Below are 16,801 nucleotides of genomic sequence, written 5' to 3'. Positions count from 1 at the left end.
GACAAATATAAAGTAAACGGTCACTTTCTACGGCATTTTTGGATATTGACCCACCAAAAGTCCCCAATGGAATAAGAACAGTTTAAGATGAAGGGACCTTGGGTGATTTGTGGATGAAAAAAAATGTTGATGTAGTCAGAACTTAAGACTTAGGTTAACCCACATCCTTGAATATAATATTGTGTTTCTGTGTTTGACTTTCTGTACGTGTTTCTGCTGGCATAAGTGATTGGGTTGATATTTGGTATGTTTCTAGGAAAACAGAAGTCACACGTCAAGGTCAATTTTGAGTCTCCTACCGGCTATTCTTGTTCTTTTTTTTTCTTTTTGCTTCACGTCTGTCGATGGCACATTTACGTTTGCATTTATCATCACAATGCAGTCTAGGATCTTTTTCCTATTTCTAAAGTAAGCCGTCAGATAGTTATAGATGACAAACAGGCCTGGTGTGTCTCTGTGTGTGACTTTCTGTCTGTCTGTCTTTCCGGCAAAAGCCAAAAAGCTATGAATGGATTGTAAAGACATTTGGTTTGTTGATGGGTCTTGGGAAGACAAAGTTCAAGGTCAACTAAGGACCTTCTAGCGGCTTCTCTTTTTATTGTTGCTTGTTTCACGTCTGTCAAGAACATATTTACGATCATCACAATGCAGTCTAGAAGCTTTCTCTCCTATTTCTAAAGTAAGCCGTCAGCTCGTTACAGATGACAAACCGGCCTGGCATTTCTCAGTGCAGTGTTAAATAGGAGGGAAACGAAGGCGATTTTCCACGCGCATTTCACGGGGCACGGGCGCGTTCTCCCGTCGTCTCGGGTGCCGACATGCCACAAACCGCGGCGCCAGGGCAGGGACCTAGGGTTAGCCTCAGTTTTAGAAACCGGGCGTTCATTGGAGTTTTACGTACTGTGGTGATGAGAAAAATCTGCTGTTGATAACTGCAATGTAACATCAACTCTCATATGTCCGCTGTCTGCCCTTAGAACATCACTTCAAAAAGTAAGCTGTCAATTCAAAATTCTCTACCGATGCAGAATCAGTTATCCATGAAGTATTCACACTTCAGATATCCAGGTGTTCAAGACATTCTTCAGAAGACGTCGATAACACAAGTTTGGCGTTATAATGTGGCGGTCGGAATTATGCATATATGAGGGTTGACTTTAACATTGACATTGACGTCTAGCGTCTATCACACGTTATAAATACAGTTGTTAACGCACCGATGTTTCTTTCAAAGCTGAGAGAACCCGATAAAAAGTTACATGTAGCTGATACCAGACCTAAAATGTAGATGACATCTGAGAAGAAACCTTTTAATTCACTTAAGCTGAAGCTGAGTTGTGATACATGATAAGTAATTAGAGAAACGTAATCTGAAAACATTTTCCAGGCACACTCGCCTTATCTGCTGATAAATATTGTAGTAGACCACCTACACAGCGACACCGAGCTTAATATTTTATGCAGGCCTTTTATTTCTTCGTATGCTAAGGGTAATGCGTGAAAAGGGTGGCACCCCATAGCCTCCGTTGCAGTCCTTTTCCCCGCGGCGTTTTTTTTTCAATTTTTTTTTGGGGGGGGGGGGGGGCGCCGCGTATCTGCTTGTGTCCGCTATAGACCCTGTGTCTGCCGCTGGGGAAGACACAGCGGCAGACACAGGGTCTATAGCGGACACAGGGGCACGGCGGATACGAGATCCCAAGCAGATACGCGGCGCCCCCCCCCCCAAAAAAAAAATTGAAAAAAAAATACGCCGCGGGGAAAAGGACTGCAACGGAGGCTAGGCACCCCAAGCCTTAGCACGTTAGCGTGGCGTTTGCAAACAATATATGGGAACAGTATAACTCCACAAGTTGTAGATGGATCATTCTGTTGTTTGATATGTTAAGCCCCGGTCACACTAAACTCACGTCGTACCTACGATGCACGTACGATGCATTTCCCGTACAACGCAGGTAAATCGCAGGTAAATCGCAGGTAAATCGTAGGTAAAATCAGCTATCGCAGAGCGTCGGGTGATGTTCAAAATTTCCCGGCGTCGTGCGATTTGTCACGTGTCGCTCATCTCATATGTGTGCACGTTTCATCTGACCTTTGCAAGATGGTGATGCCACCAGAAAGAATCAGGCTGGTGTGACTGCAGATACAGCTAAATAAAGTACAGGGAAGGCAAGCTGTAATTTTGGCAGCCCTCATCAGGGTTCTGCAAGAAAGACAGAATGCGAGAAGGCGACGGAGGTGGTGGGTGAGGCCGTGGATCCAGCGGCGGACCTTACTAGGCCAATACGACACACTTTTGATTGAGTTGGCTCGAGAGTGTGGTGGGGACTACTTCAGAAAGCAAAAGCAGTCGAGCGCATAGTGAGCGCTGCTATATGTTTGCATAATCTCATGAGAGAAAGCTACCCAGGCTTACAAAACAGAGACTTGGGGCCTGGGGGGCAAGTTGTCCCTGGGGCATGGAGGCAGGCCGGGATGTTTGGATGAGATGCGAAATGTGCGGGGGGGAAATGTGGCAAACATAGAGGGAAAACAGCTAAGAGTCTATCTGAAACAGTACTACAATAAACCTGTGGGTTCGTTGCCATGGCAGCACCATATGATATAGGCCGATTTGCATGTATAGATATGTGCGCTGATGATGGTTTCTGTTGTTTTTAGTTTATGACAACAGAGACGCATAAGCATAAAGATATGTCTTCTAGTAACTTTATTTTTCACCCCTTAATATCAAGATATGTTAATGAAATAATCTTTACAAATCACCCTTTCACATCCGGGGCAAACTGGCTTGAAATTGGACAAAATAACGTTTTGTTGCATCGCATCCTTATTATTTTAATGTATTAGAACGCCTCCTTATTCAGTTTTGTTTTCGAATTTATAAAAAAAGTTACAGTAATTTCTCAAATCTCAAATCTTTCTCAACTCTTTATTTGTTTGAAACAACCTCACAGAAGTACATATAATTCGTACAGATACATGCACTTCTGAATTGCGTTGATCTTACATGATAACACACCTATGTACACAATATTGCCTTAAACAACCACTCAGAAGTAAAGATATAAAACGAGGGTGAAACGAAAACATTCCAACTGATCATGGAGCACAACATTTCTTTATGGTTTGATACATATCTTCAGTGGGATGTACTGATATATGGATTTCTCTGAAAGTGAAGTGCATGTGACAGCAATTAACTGCAAAATGAAAGTTTCAGTCTTTTTAGTATCTTTCTTTCGTTAAGAGATACAGGATGATATGTTTACAACATAAAGCAATCGTTGATACCAATAAAAAAACTCAGTTCTGGTCGTCCTGCTGGTTGTGCTGCTGTTCCCGGGCGTCTGCCAGCTTCAGATAGCCGTGACACCAGAGTATAGCATACAGACGTCACGCCATAAGTCCTTGGGTAGGTTCTTCAGGGAATGAGGTCTGATCTAATTATGAACCCACGTGTGTATAGCCATGAAACAATCGTATGCATCACCTGTGCGCGATACTCGATCTGACACGTGGAAAATCGTAGCCTTGAAAGCAGGCTCTTCAGCGGTCGCGCTGTACACCAGTTGCCACTGTGCTCTGGTGGCTGCACGTCTCAACAACATCGACAATATCAGGGAAAACTGAAACCATCAGAACACGGTCGAAATGTATACATTTTTCATCTCATTGGTATAAAAAGAAGGCCGTAGTGAAGTCTGTATTGGGGGCAATAAAAATCGTACGGCGACGGAAGCAAAATTTTGAACATGTTCAAAATCATCTTTAGCTGTATTTTCCGGCGTAGGACGCTCGCCGATGGCTACTTTTACATGCGATTTACCTGCGATTTACCTGCGATTGACCTAGGTACACTCAAAAAACCCATCGTACGATGTACCTACGTTTTATGTGACCACCACTTTGTATGTGTTAACTATTGCACCCGGTTTTTCCCAAACGTACGACGTACGGCGCTGTCATGACGGAAGAAACCCCATCGCAGGTACGACGTGAGTTTAGTGTGACCATAGCTTTAGTTGGTGTTGGTAAAATGAATAAATGATTAGATTATGGGCACCCTGTCGGATTTTCATTGTACTGCAGCAGAGCTTCTGGTTTTGATACCTCATGTTCTGGACATGCTATGGTCATGCATTTTCAAGGGTATATAGCTTTTGTTCCTTTGTTTGTCAACGTTAAAGACAACCAAAGCAATATTAGTGCCCAAAAAATGGAAATAACAGAATGCTGAAATCTTTATGGTAGTGACATTTATTAACACTGTTTAGCACATCTGTGTAGTGACTTCATACTTTGAGCATTGTAAAACCGCGAAAAAAGGTGCCGTACGATGATCCCCTTAGTTTCGCGAGCCTACAAAAACCGCGGCCACGATTTTCAGCGAGTTCTCACATCACAACGACAGCGTATTTTGCATCATGGACGCCGCTTTGCAATTCATTGTGATAGTGTTGTTTGAACTAATCATGCATAGAAATGACCAAATAAATAGACTTTCAAAATTCATAATTTTCAGGCCCTAATATTGTTTGGGTTTAATTTAAATTAAAGCATGACAAGGATCGAATCTAATAATACGAAGGCCATGCCGCGATATAGCTAACGGTGCCATGCCATAGGGTATCCTTTGTAAAATTTCATCATTCAATTAAAACGCAAGCTTAAGCTTAGAACACATCCATTAAACATGTACATGAATTTTAACTTCTAAAAGAAAGTAAACTTTATGACTGAAGACGAAATTTTATTCTACCGTTCAATAAATGACACCGGGACGAACAACTGACATTTTGAGTAAGGACTGAACTACCGTGATACAGAATAAGTTAGGACTAACACTGCACTTTGTGATGGAGATATATATGTACATTAACATGTCTTAATCTAGTAGTAGTATACCAACTTCCAATGTTTGCTAAAGCATAACATTACCTGTAAATGTCCATATGCCTACTCTCCAAGCAGAGGAGGGGTTCCAGCTGGTTTTTGACATGTTTAGGCGTTTTTGGAGAGCTTTCTACTTTGTCTTTGTCTTTTCAAAAACATCACATAGTAGAAAGCCCGACAAAAACGCCTTAAACACGTCAAAAACCTACCGGAACCCCTCCTCTGCTTGGAGAGTACATATGCCATACTTAAAGAATACGGCCGCGTGTACCCACTGTACAAGTATGAAATACTCAATCGTCTAAGAAATATAGATATTCTTGACTACGATGTCCATACCTAGTATTATTCACTAAGACAAACTTATCTAAATGTATTAATACAAACTTACAGCGTTCAATGGAAATATACACACCTTTTTAAAGTGGATTGTTACGGGCTAACTATGACGTTAGATTGTATGCCCACTTATGATAACGTTTGTAACGATATTATTGAGGTACATAAACAGAGTGAACCATAATATTTTGAAGCTTTGTAACTACTTTACATACTGCAAGCTGATTGGGCGAGGACACTAGTAAAATTGGATCATTTCTATCCATTCTGAACTTCTGATATATGAAGACAGCATCAGTGCCAATATGACCTATACATGCCATGTGCACAAAGTTACTTAGTGGTGGGTTCTCATTTAAAAAAAGCCAGTGTATTCGCTTCTAGACAGTACGTAGCCAGTATAATATCTATGTGTTAAAACAAAGCTAAATTGGCTATCATTCCCTTACCCTGTGCATCCGATGCACCAAAAGATACCACGTAAAGTTTAAAACAATACAAACGTTAGTTTAACTACAACACCTCTTAATTTACATAACTTTTTAATGCCTCTTATATCGGCTCAACCGCACGTCCTACACCTACGTCAATCAAGTTGAAGTTGCTTGGCAACCATTTAACTTATAGAGATTTAGTTGGTCATAAAACGCCTCACTTAGTGGCGATATTAGGTATATTTCATGGCCAGTTTATGTAAACTAGTAGTCTTTGCAGCTGTCACAATTGCTATGGGAACTACATGTATAGAGTTAACGTTCCATGTTTCTTTGTTATCAAGCGTGGAATGTTATACTAAACTAAACATGATGATAAACCCTAGTACGTTTACACCCTACCTATAGCTATAGCCGTGATAACGGTTCAAATGTGTTTCCTGCTATGCTATCTTTTGAAGGTAGTATAATTAGTACGCAATACACTAGGAATATGAAGCACCACTTAAATAGTTGGTGTAGCTCTACTTGTAGTGAAAGTGCCTTTCAAGGCGTTTCCCCGGACCAAATCAGTTTACATTAGATGCTGTGTGTTCTCATTTTTTGTCCGTCCGTTTCCATCGTTTTCGTTCTCTCAAATCTACATTATGGTGAGGTACAATGCTCTCCTGTGCTTCCATGTTTATGCGGTTTTGTTGTGAGAGACGGTGAAAGCATACATAAACTTTGATGATTATAGTACCCAGTTAAGCGAAAGAGTTTATTTCAAGTTGAGAGGCCTATCGCCTCTGCCCCAAAGGCGCGTGGTAGTCATCGACGTAGTCGTACTGGTAGTCCTCTGTGAACTCGTGCGGAAGTTTCTCGGTTGGCTCTGCTTTCTTTGCGCTGTGCGAGTCTGCTGACACTTGTAGAGTGAGCTCTTCTAGCCTGACTTGGAGTTCCTCTTGTCTGACCGCCAGTGAGGCCAGTTCTTCCTCGTACCGACCAACTTTGTTCCTTTCGGCGACAAGCTCCCACTGGAGGTCGGCCAAAGTGGACTCCAACCCAGCAACGCGCGATTTCAGCCGCCCTGACTTTCCACCAACATGGCGCCCGTCGTGGTGGCCGCCATTTTGGTGTTCGATCCCAGCACGCTCTCCGTCATCGTCGTCACTTCCGGTGTCCAGCTCTTTCGTCATTTCCGCTCTCATCTCGGCAACTTGCGATTTCAACTCTTCATTTTCTGCCATGGCGTGAGACATTTCGAACTCAAGCTTGGAAATCTTCGACGTCAGGACTGCGACAACGCTTTCGTTCACGCGACCCATCTCCGATTCCACGATGTACTTTCGGACAGTCTCATCGGCGAGTAGCTTCCGAACGATCTTAGCCACGAGGTGATGCGAGACGTGACTCGTCTCCTGTTGTTCACGCACCCCGAGTTCCCTTTTCGTGGAGTCGACGGCGCTTTTAATCTTTTCCCAGAATTGCATCAGGGTGGCGTTTTTGCTTTCAAGTGCTGTCGTCGAAGAGCAGTCCACATCGTCACAGCCTCCGGCAAGCCTCTCAAAAACGGAGGTGGGCGAGCAGGCTACCTGCCCGAGAAATAAGAACACAGCGACGAAAATAGTCACTTTTAGCTCCATCGTAGTTTCCTACAGAGTAACAAAACGCGTTCAGTAATCCAGGTTGGAGTTGGGATATCTTCAGACTTTACTGTCCGACTGTCTGCTCGGAGTTGTCTTCTTCAGTTGTCCATAGACCCCACCCTGCAAGGGCAGAAATATGGCAAAGTCAATATTACGATGAAGGTTAGACATCCAGGTAATAAGATACACAAGGTAACAGTTGCTCCAGCAACTGGATAAAATCTTGAAACCGTCAACCGTTACACTGACGAAAGGCAGTTGCTCGAGTAACTGCCATGTTTACCTTGCGTAACGTCAAATTATGTTCAGATCAACAAAACAAAATTAACGTCTAGTAAAATATAAAATCGTTGGACTAGACTATATCAAGAGTTGGCGCACCCAAACAAAGGTCCCAACGCAGTCCAAGATTCCTAATAAGGTATAAGTGTACTTGAACGTGAAATTCAAGGACTTGAGCAAAAACAACAAAACCTTTCCGCTGCAACACTTCTAGGGATCGAGCCAGCCAACTGAAGCAGCAAACGGTTTAAAAGGTTTTTACAGAAAGACGTTTGAAAAGAACAACCCAAAACCCCACTCTGGTAGCGCTTTTGAAACAAGAGGCACTTGGCCTAGTGCCACTGTAGCCGCCGACTGCCAAACAAGTACAACGTCAAGTCTCATTCTACATCTCCTTTGAACTTGGAAACTCCTTGAGGGACCATACACATATTGTGTTTGTCAGAAGTTGTGGAGTTGTGGAGACCCCGAAGACAGGAATCCCGCATGGGTGACATGAAAACACAACTTTATCGGCCCTTTAACTCCGTCAAGCCGAGGGTCACATTCTTATGGTAACGATCACCACCTAAGGTGTGACGGAAGATTATTAAGTTGTCAGGAACCACTGGCCTTTAAAATTGGAGGCTCTATCCATGTCTTCTTTCATCGTGTAGGTACGTATATAAGTCAAAGCAATGTCCCTTCCCCTTAAAGATGTTCGATCTAACACTTCTACTAACTTCAGGCCTTTTTCGGTAACAAATTCTGTCGGTGTCGAATATTGCACGAACACACACACACCACACAAACGCACACGCACACACACACACACACACACACATACACACACACACACACACACACACACACACATAAAAATACTCACAAACACACACACACACACACACACACACACACACACATACACACAGCGAGCGAGGGGGGATAGAGAGGGAGAAGGAGAGAGAGAGAGCGAGAGAGATAGGGGAGAGAGGGAGAGAGAGAGAGAGAGGAGGGAGAGAAATAGAGAGAGAGAGGAGAGAGAGAGAGAGAGAGAGAGAGAGAGAGAGAGAGAGAGAGAGAGAGAGAGAGAGAGAGAGAGAGAGAGAGAGAGAGAGAGAGAGAGAGAGAGAGAGAGAGAGAGAGAGAGACCGCTTAAATCTCGCACAAACACAACATTCCTCCGTTGTTCACGCCAGCCCGACCCTCCCCGCCCTTCCTGCTGCCCCTTCCCCTCGGTAAACTAGACGTAATCGTCCGTACGATGGATTGACTACTTCTGTCGCGTCAACAAACACTCCTTCCGGAACAGATGCCCGGCCAGGAATTATTGCTAGTTCCACTCCATTTCCAAGTACCGACAGACATGTAGCATGTTAATTGTCAAAGCCGTTTTCCTTGATAATACTGTAAATGCAGAAATGTTCGCGACGAGTTCAGCGTAAACTTAAAACCACCGCGAAACTTTCTGCCCACCTATGACTGTAGCGCTACTATTGTTTCAAACGGGAGCTTAAGACCACCGCGAACACTCCATTTTCTCCCTACCGCGAAATAAAAACCACGCGAACTTAAATGTATTTACGGCATGTTAGTTCCCCCACTCCACTAGGGTGGCGACCTCGCTGCGACTGCACTGCGACTGTGTTGCGACTGCTTTGCGACTGTGCTTCGACTGCACTGCGATTGCGCTGCGATTGCGCTGCGATTGCGCTGTAACCTAAATTTTGACAGATCGCTCAACGAATTTCATAGAGGGAAAATTCATAATTAAGCTTTTTGTGTTTTGCTGTCTTTTTAGTCATACTTTTAGATTTTGCATGATATTCCAATTATGAAATCAAGGGTTACACAAATCCAATTTATTAAGCCCCCCTCTCACTGGACCTGCGACACGTTGGCGACCTCGCTGCGACCGAGTGATCTGACATCGCGCTAAACGAATTTCATCATATTTGTTAGTCATACTTGTACGTTTAGCACGGTATTCCCATTGGAAAGTCAAGGCAAACTCAAATTCAATCTAAGACGCAGCGAGGTCGCTAACGTGTCGCGGGTCCAGTGAGAGGTGATCGTAGGTCGCAGTGAGATCCCCGTCAAGTGGAATGGTGTACAGTGTTGTGCGCAGTTGTATATTTTCTTGGCCGCCTTTCATAATTGGTAAAATTGTGTCAAATTAAGGATGACCTACAGCTAGGGGCTCTTTCTCAAGACATTTCCCTTTAAGACGTCACAGATGAGGATGTCTGTCTGTCTTCACACTGCGGCGGGCGTGTCAGTGATCTTAAGAAGACACCCCACCTGCCAGGTAACTTGAGATAAAGTTCTGTTCAGCCGTGAGGGAAACTTAAGAGAGACGCGCTGTCAGAAGAACTGGCAACTCACCAATCCTGTCAGAGCTAGCTGCCGCCCAACAGGACGACTTGCCTATGTAACCGAAGGATATATCCAATCATCCAAGTTCTTTTAGCTGTACCGTGTCTAGCTTCCTTTTGTCTCTACCAGACTAACAACGCCATCTATAGGGAAAATATCATTTGCCAGGGCAGTTTGGCCACCGGAGGGTTTCATTTGCAGGCGCGAACGAATTATTAACCTTACCGTGGACTGACTCTACTGGCCAATTATTCCTTTTTGCCGAATTCTACGATTCACACCCCCGTAGGAAGGCCTGGTGGAGGCTAGTTCAGCCGTGAGAGAAACTAAACAGTGAAACGCGCTGTCAGAAGAAGTGGCGGCGCGCCAAGCCTGTCAGTGGTGCACCCAAAAGGACGACTTGCCTATGTAACTGATGAATACATTCAAGGTCTTTAAGATGTATCGTGTTAACTTCGCCTTCTTGCAGGGTAGCAACCATCTTTCATGAAGTACCAAATCCCTGTCTTATACAATCTGAAATGTACACTACACATATTGCACTTTGCCATTGTCACGGACTGGACTTTTTCACCCCTCTTGTACATATATACATTTAGAGACTTGACTCTATTTTTAGGCCTACAGATTCTGAAATGAAGGTCACTGAAACGGAATACACATACAAGGGTACCATGCCCGTAGCCAGGGGGGGTTCGGGGGGTTCGGACGAACCCCCCCCATTGGCTTGAAGGTCCACTTTCACAGGCTTGAAGGTCCACTTTTTAATGTTCAAGATTTTTTTCAAGGTGGACTTATTTGTATCACCAGCAATGCCACTGAGGCTAGGATCCTAGAAAAAACTTTGTCTCTGATTTTTCCTCTGAAATTCTCTCAAAAACACAGGAAATGCCCTTTTAGAAAGTTAAATTCTTAGAAATTGAAACGCTCAAGGGTCCACTTTTTAACGTCCAAGGGTTTTTTTTCAAGGTGGATCTATTTGTATCACCAACGGAGCTGAAATCCTAGAAAAACTGCTAACTTTGTCTCTGATTTCTTACTTTGAAATCCTCTCAAAAACACAGGAAATGCCATATCAGAAGGTTCAAATTTTAAAATTTCCCGGGGGGGCATACCCCCGGACCCCCCTAGCAAGCTCGCGCCTGCGGCGCTCGATGGTCCCTTCAAAATTAAAAAGAACCCCCCCACTCAAAATCCTGGCTACGGGCATGGGTACATCTACATAGAATGGTTGTCAGTCTCATGTATACGTGACATACTGGTAGTTGTGTACGCCTGCCAAGAGTAGCATTATACCACGACCAAGCGTATATATATAGTACCTAATACTACCTATCATCAAACAACTCTCTTCAGGCATATCAGCATCATCAGACGTTTCTTCGAATTCAATCAGATGACTTAACCCGTGTCTACATCTTTGGCATGTTACCATCAAGGGTTACTGTAAATGCATTTAAGTTCGCGTTGGGTTTTTATTTCGGGAGAAAATCGAGTGTTTGCGTTTGAAACAATAGTAGAGCTACAGTCATAGGTGGGCAAAAAGTTTCACGACGGTTTTAATTTTGCCGCGAAAATCGCGAACATAAAACCACCGCGAACATTTCTGCATTTACAGTAACACTCAGATCGCACCGGTTATAGGGATCATTTACTCTACCCAATTCGTACGCCAGCGATGCAGAAATGAGAAACCGTCCCTGTTAACCGTCAGAGCTCAAGTAGGATGTCCTAACAAAACGGATAAACACTCCGAGGCGAGAGGTGGAAACGGAGAGCTGTTTTGACGAAAGCCAGACGAAACTATCCGAGAGAGCTTTTTCATCAAACATTGTGGTTTGACCCTAAACAAAGCGTTCGACGCACCGATTGGAAAACACTGCGCCTTGCAGGTTTGGACTAGCATCCACCAGGCCCTCTTACGGGCGTATGGATTGTACAATTCGTCAGGAAAATGAATAATAAGCGAGTAGAATCAGTCCACGTTGAAGATTACATTTCGCTGGCGTAACGGAGCCTGCAAATGAAACCAAGGCAAGTATTCCCTCTATAACCGGCGTAGTTCGTCTGGTAGAGACTAGGCTTGGACTGTTAGAAGAATTGGCAGACGTACAAGATGTAAAATCGGAGGGTGGCATGTTTACGGCTGGGTAAACCACTGCCTTGACAACTTCGGTTACACAATTTTCGGTGTTCGTGACAGAAATGTGAAGGATATATCAGTACCGGTAACCAAGAACACCACAGGGACCTGTCATTTTGAGAAAAGGACCAGTCTTAAGAAAAGTTTGTCATCTCTTTCTTTGTAGCAAAAATGCTTTGAAATAGAACGCAGCCATCACTTCTAATTCGCTTCAATTCAAGTTAAAAGTGACGATACGGAACTAGCGAAGGCGCTTAAAGTCTATCAAAACATTTGCACATTGACATCAACCAAGAACCGTTAAGGTTTGTTTTTTTCTAATGATGTATGAAATAGTGGATGTCTGACTTTCGTTTACGACAGAAGACTACGTCTTACATATTGACTGATATCTTACCCCGCAGGCATTCTGCAAGAGAATGCATCTATGTAAGGCTTGGTAATGTCGAAAAGTACTTCAGAATTTTGAAAAGCGGGAACCGTTGTTAAAGGACTAGCATAGCCACAAATATGGCTTTAAATATGCTATGGTTTCCTCATCATCCGAAACCCTGTGATTTTCCGGTCCCCTACCCTTGTCCCACCAGGTAACGTTGGCACCTGCGCTTGGCTCTATGTCAATGTCAACAACCCTTGCTAGTAGAACTGTAACTGGGTTCAAAACTCTACACGAGGAAGGGGTCCAACATGTGCCAGGACTAATAAAGTTCACGCGTACTGACCCATATTTGCGAGTCACTAAAGACCCCCTCTCACTGGACCCGCGACACGTTGGCGACCTCGCTGCGTCCGAGTGATTTGGCACCGCGCTTAACGAATTTCGTCTTTTTTCGCTTAGTGTGATTTTTTGTCCTTTTATTCATACTTATTGTTGTACGTTTTGCATGGTACTAGTACCTCCGGTAAGAACTTTATTTCTTCTTCATCGACTGACACCCCGTTTAGTTCCGGTCGCTCACCCTTGTTCCACCAGGTAATGTTGGCACCTGCAAGTTATGGGTCTACCATGTTTTTGGGCTGTACGCAAAATGTCAATTACCCTCGGCTAGTAGAAATTTGAGAGGGTTCAATCACTTCATCTTCCCTAGCAATGTCCGACATGTGCAGGGTGTAATGGAGTTCACGCGTACTGACCCAATTTTGCACGTGTGGTCTTCATAAGTCAAAGCCCCCCTCTCACTGGACCCGCGGCACGCTGGCGGCGTCGTTGCGACCTAAACTGGAATAGTGTAAACCTTGAATTTATAATGGGAATATCATTCAAAACGTGCAGGTATGACCTAAAAACGCACAATACGCACAAAGCTTAAAAAGATTCGGTTTTGTCGATGAAATTCTTTGAGTGCTTTGTTAAGTCGATGCCGCCAGCGTGCCGCGGGTCCAGTGAGGGGGGGGGGGGACGGAATGTATGACTGAAATAGGGGCTGTTACGTCATCCCCAAGCAGATGGAAGGATCCGACTAATTTTCAGTGTTTCACGCAAGATTTTTGCAACATTTAGAACGTCTTTGTAGTTAATCTCCATTAACATTAATCCGCCGGGTTACATAAATCCGTCACTTTGAAAAACGGTGGATTTGAGAGATATCTAGTGCAGCACCCCCATGTATGCACAGTTTAGATATACAGGAATGCATTATACTGGGGGACGTTGGGTTAGATATCTGTTTGGACGTATCTTTTCTGAGTGGCGGAATTATGTACCCTGGTGGAATTATTTCACATGTTAACTTTGCCAAGAAGGGTATTTTTCTTCATCAACTCCCACCCCGTGAAATTCCGGTCCCTTGCCGTTGTCCCACCAGGTAATGTTGGACACCTGTATGTTATGGGTCTAACAGGTTTTGGGGCTGTACGCAAATGTCAATAAACCTTGCCAGTAGAAATTTGAGAGGCTTCAAAACCCTACAAGAGCAAGCTAACATTTGCCCTGCCATGTCCGACACACGCAAACATGTTGCAGCTATTTGTGCCAAGGTTAATGAAGGTCACTGGTACTGACCTAGATCCGCGAGAGTGACCTTCACGAGTCGCTGATGGTATACCACCTCACCATCCTTGACCGCTCTGCCTGGCGAAGCCACGCTAACGGAGGTGCTACCTTTCACGAACAAAACAGAACCACAGCCGGGCACAACGTTCCTGATGTGCTGATGTGATGTCTTGGTCATCGTCGACGAAACGACGGACGAACAACACTCACACACACACCACGTCACGGTTCCGATACATGTATATGGGTGCTTTGCTGGCCCAGTTCTTCTAAGCATTGTTTTCTTTATCTAAAAGTCGAAGTCGCGGATGGGAGTGTCATCCATTAATACTAGATCTCAATATATGTCTGTGGTGTAAGTATTGCGACCGGTAGACAGTCTATGAGTTCTTGAAGAGAGTTACAAGATACGTATACAGCAAAACATTGCCAAAACTGCGAATTGCATATGGTATGGCTCTATATACATGCATTTAACTATTGGTCGAGTACGTTTACAGCTGCCTAGAATTTAGGGAAGAAGCTGTATTCTGACATATTCTGTGACATATTCTGTATTCATTCATTCATTCACCCATCCATCCATTTATTCATTCATCATTATTCGCACATTAGTCTACAGTGGTTACTGAAGTCGTTCTATGGAAAAAAAAAACTTGCACCCCAACTGTACTGTTGCTGCACAAACCAGGTTTGTCACTTGGACTTGAACGACATTCCAACAACACAGAGATATTTCCGCTTGGCCTCGTTCCTATTGATGAAGCCATCAACAAGCTCACTGCTTGTCACTAAGGACTGGATTTAACGGCATAACGTGTCAGGAGCTGGAAAAACAACAAACAGTGTTATCAGGTACTCCCAGATAGGGTATCAAAACATACATTTTGTTCACGAGATTGGTTTTAAGATACGACAACTAGTAGGGTCATTAATAAGTCAGGAATAGTCATAAGGACCGGAGATGTCTCTATATAGTATACTGGTAGCAACCTCCTGGTTCCAATTAGTTGGTAACTGGGAAACCAAGGTCCAATCCTGGGCAGGTGATCTCGGTTGAGGCTGCACTCGTCTTTCGGAAGGGACGTAAAACGCTTGGCCCTGCCCCTATTAATAAAGCCATCAACAAGCTTACCGCTTGTCACTAAGGACTAGGTTTACTGGCATAATCTGTCACTAACAACCTCTGGAGAGGTGGAGCTGGAAAAACAACAAACAGTGTTATCAGCTACTCCCAGATAGGGTATCAAAACATACTTTTTGTTCGCGAGATTGGTTTTAAGATACGACAGCTAGCAAGGTCATTAAGTCAGGAGTAGTCAGGAGTAATTAAGGTCGCACTGGGGGAAATTGTCGTATTGAGGTCACCTGAGTTAGCGCTGAATCGCAGCCGGCGTTACAGGCCCTTGCGATCTAGCCTCGCCAATGAGGATCAGGAAAGTCTCTATATAGCTCAATTGGTTGCAGTCTCAGTGTTGAGCTGCTGGTTCCAATTAGTTGGTAATCGGGGAACCCCGGTTCAATCCTGGGAAAGGCATCTCGGTTGGGGCTGCACACGTCTTTCGGAAGGGACGTAAAATGGGAGTCCCGAGAACGAAAAGGTGCCTCGACAACATTTAACTCGAAAAGGCTAGCAATCCCTCGTACAAAAGATATACCTTGCTACAGAAACAGCAAGGAAACTTACTGACCTACGTGCCACTAGACACTATAAGATGAAAAACAACAATTATGCCCTGCTACAAAAGCAGCAATGAGACTTGCTGCCCTATGTGCCACTAGGCACTACAAGATGAACAACAACAACTCTTAAAACAGACAGTCACTCTCACACGTCACTCCCGACCTTCCTATGAAGGACAATCCTCAAACACTGCACAGACCACTAATGACTGACTGTTGTTATACCCTGCGGGTGTTGCCGTGGACAGAAGAACACAAATAATGGATTAACTCTTATCTTATGATCAGTGTGTAATGGCAGTAGATTACGCTGCAGCACAGGAGAGAGCAGTAGATAAACAACAAGAGAAATTTACCGGCCAAGATCGTGACTATAGCATGTTCCGAACACGAGATATCAAAATCGGAAGATCAGCTGCAGTATTTTAGAAAGTCGCCAGGGGTAGCAAGTGTAGTCATTTCAAGGTAACCGCAAGACCTAGCCACATACAAAAATTACAAGGCAATCTATCCAGGTATTCTCGAGTTTTTGTGTTCACAGGCAAACCGACAGACAGACAGACAGACAGACACACGAACGCTACCGAAAGCATAACAATTTTGAGCAGACATATCTGTCTACTATTCCAAACATTTCGATACTGGGTGTAAGTTTTTGAATATGCTTAACGATTTCAATGCGGTGGTTAGTAGTTAGTTAAATAGTAAGAGATGCGTGTGCATCGCTCCAGCTGCGTTCTTGTACACACAATGACATGAGCCAGTAGAAGTTGAGAGACGGACACTTTTTAGCTTGAATGAACTGAAATGATCTGCATACCATTCTACAGACGCGACGCGCGACGGCTAACCCATTGCCCCTTGTCATAAATCTCTGTCATCTTTTGATGAATGAACAGATCTAAACTGTACCTGCATTGTTCTATAAGTATAAGTATAACCGCCCTGCGGCGTAACACACCGGCGAGACAAGCTCGCGGTGGCGGATGCGTTTGATAAGCCCATATCTGTAAATGCCTAAATGTTCGCGGGGATTTAATTTTGCGGT

The 16,801-nt window shown here is 44.0% G+C and overlaps 1 protein-coding gene across 2 annotated transcripts in view; it reads right to left on the bottom strand.

The window, feature by feature from the left end:
- Positions 1-5,915: 5,915 nt before the first annotated feature.
- Positions 5,916-16,801, bottom strand: part of LOC136426602 (uncharacterized) — a 49,486-nt gene continuing 38,600 nt past the window's right edge. For both annotated transcript variants that reach the window (XM_066415281.1, XM_066415280.1), the window contains exon 2: positions 5,916-7,414. In XM_066415281.1, coding sequence (XP_066271378.1) covers positions 6,446-7,291 — 846 coding nt within the window. In that variant the 5' untranslated portion in view covers positions 7,292-7,414 and the 3' untranslated portion in view covers positions 5,916-6,445. The remainder of the gene's footprint in view (positions 7,415-16,801) is intronic.

This window comes from Branchiostoma lanceolatum, chromosome 2 (genome assembly GCF_035083965.1).
Source record: "Branchiostoma lanceolatum isolate klBraLanc5 chromosome 2, klBraLanc5.hap2, whole genome shotgun sequence".
Lineage (NCBI taxonomy): Eukaryota > Metazoa > Chordata > Leptocardii > Amphioxiformes > Branchiostomatidae > Branchiostoma > Branchiostoma lanceolatum.
This window is presented reverse-complemented; position numbering and strand designations above follow the sequence as displayed.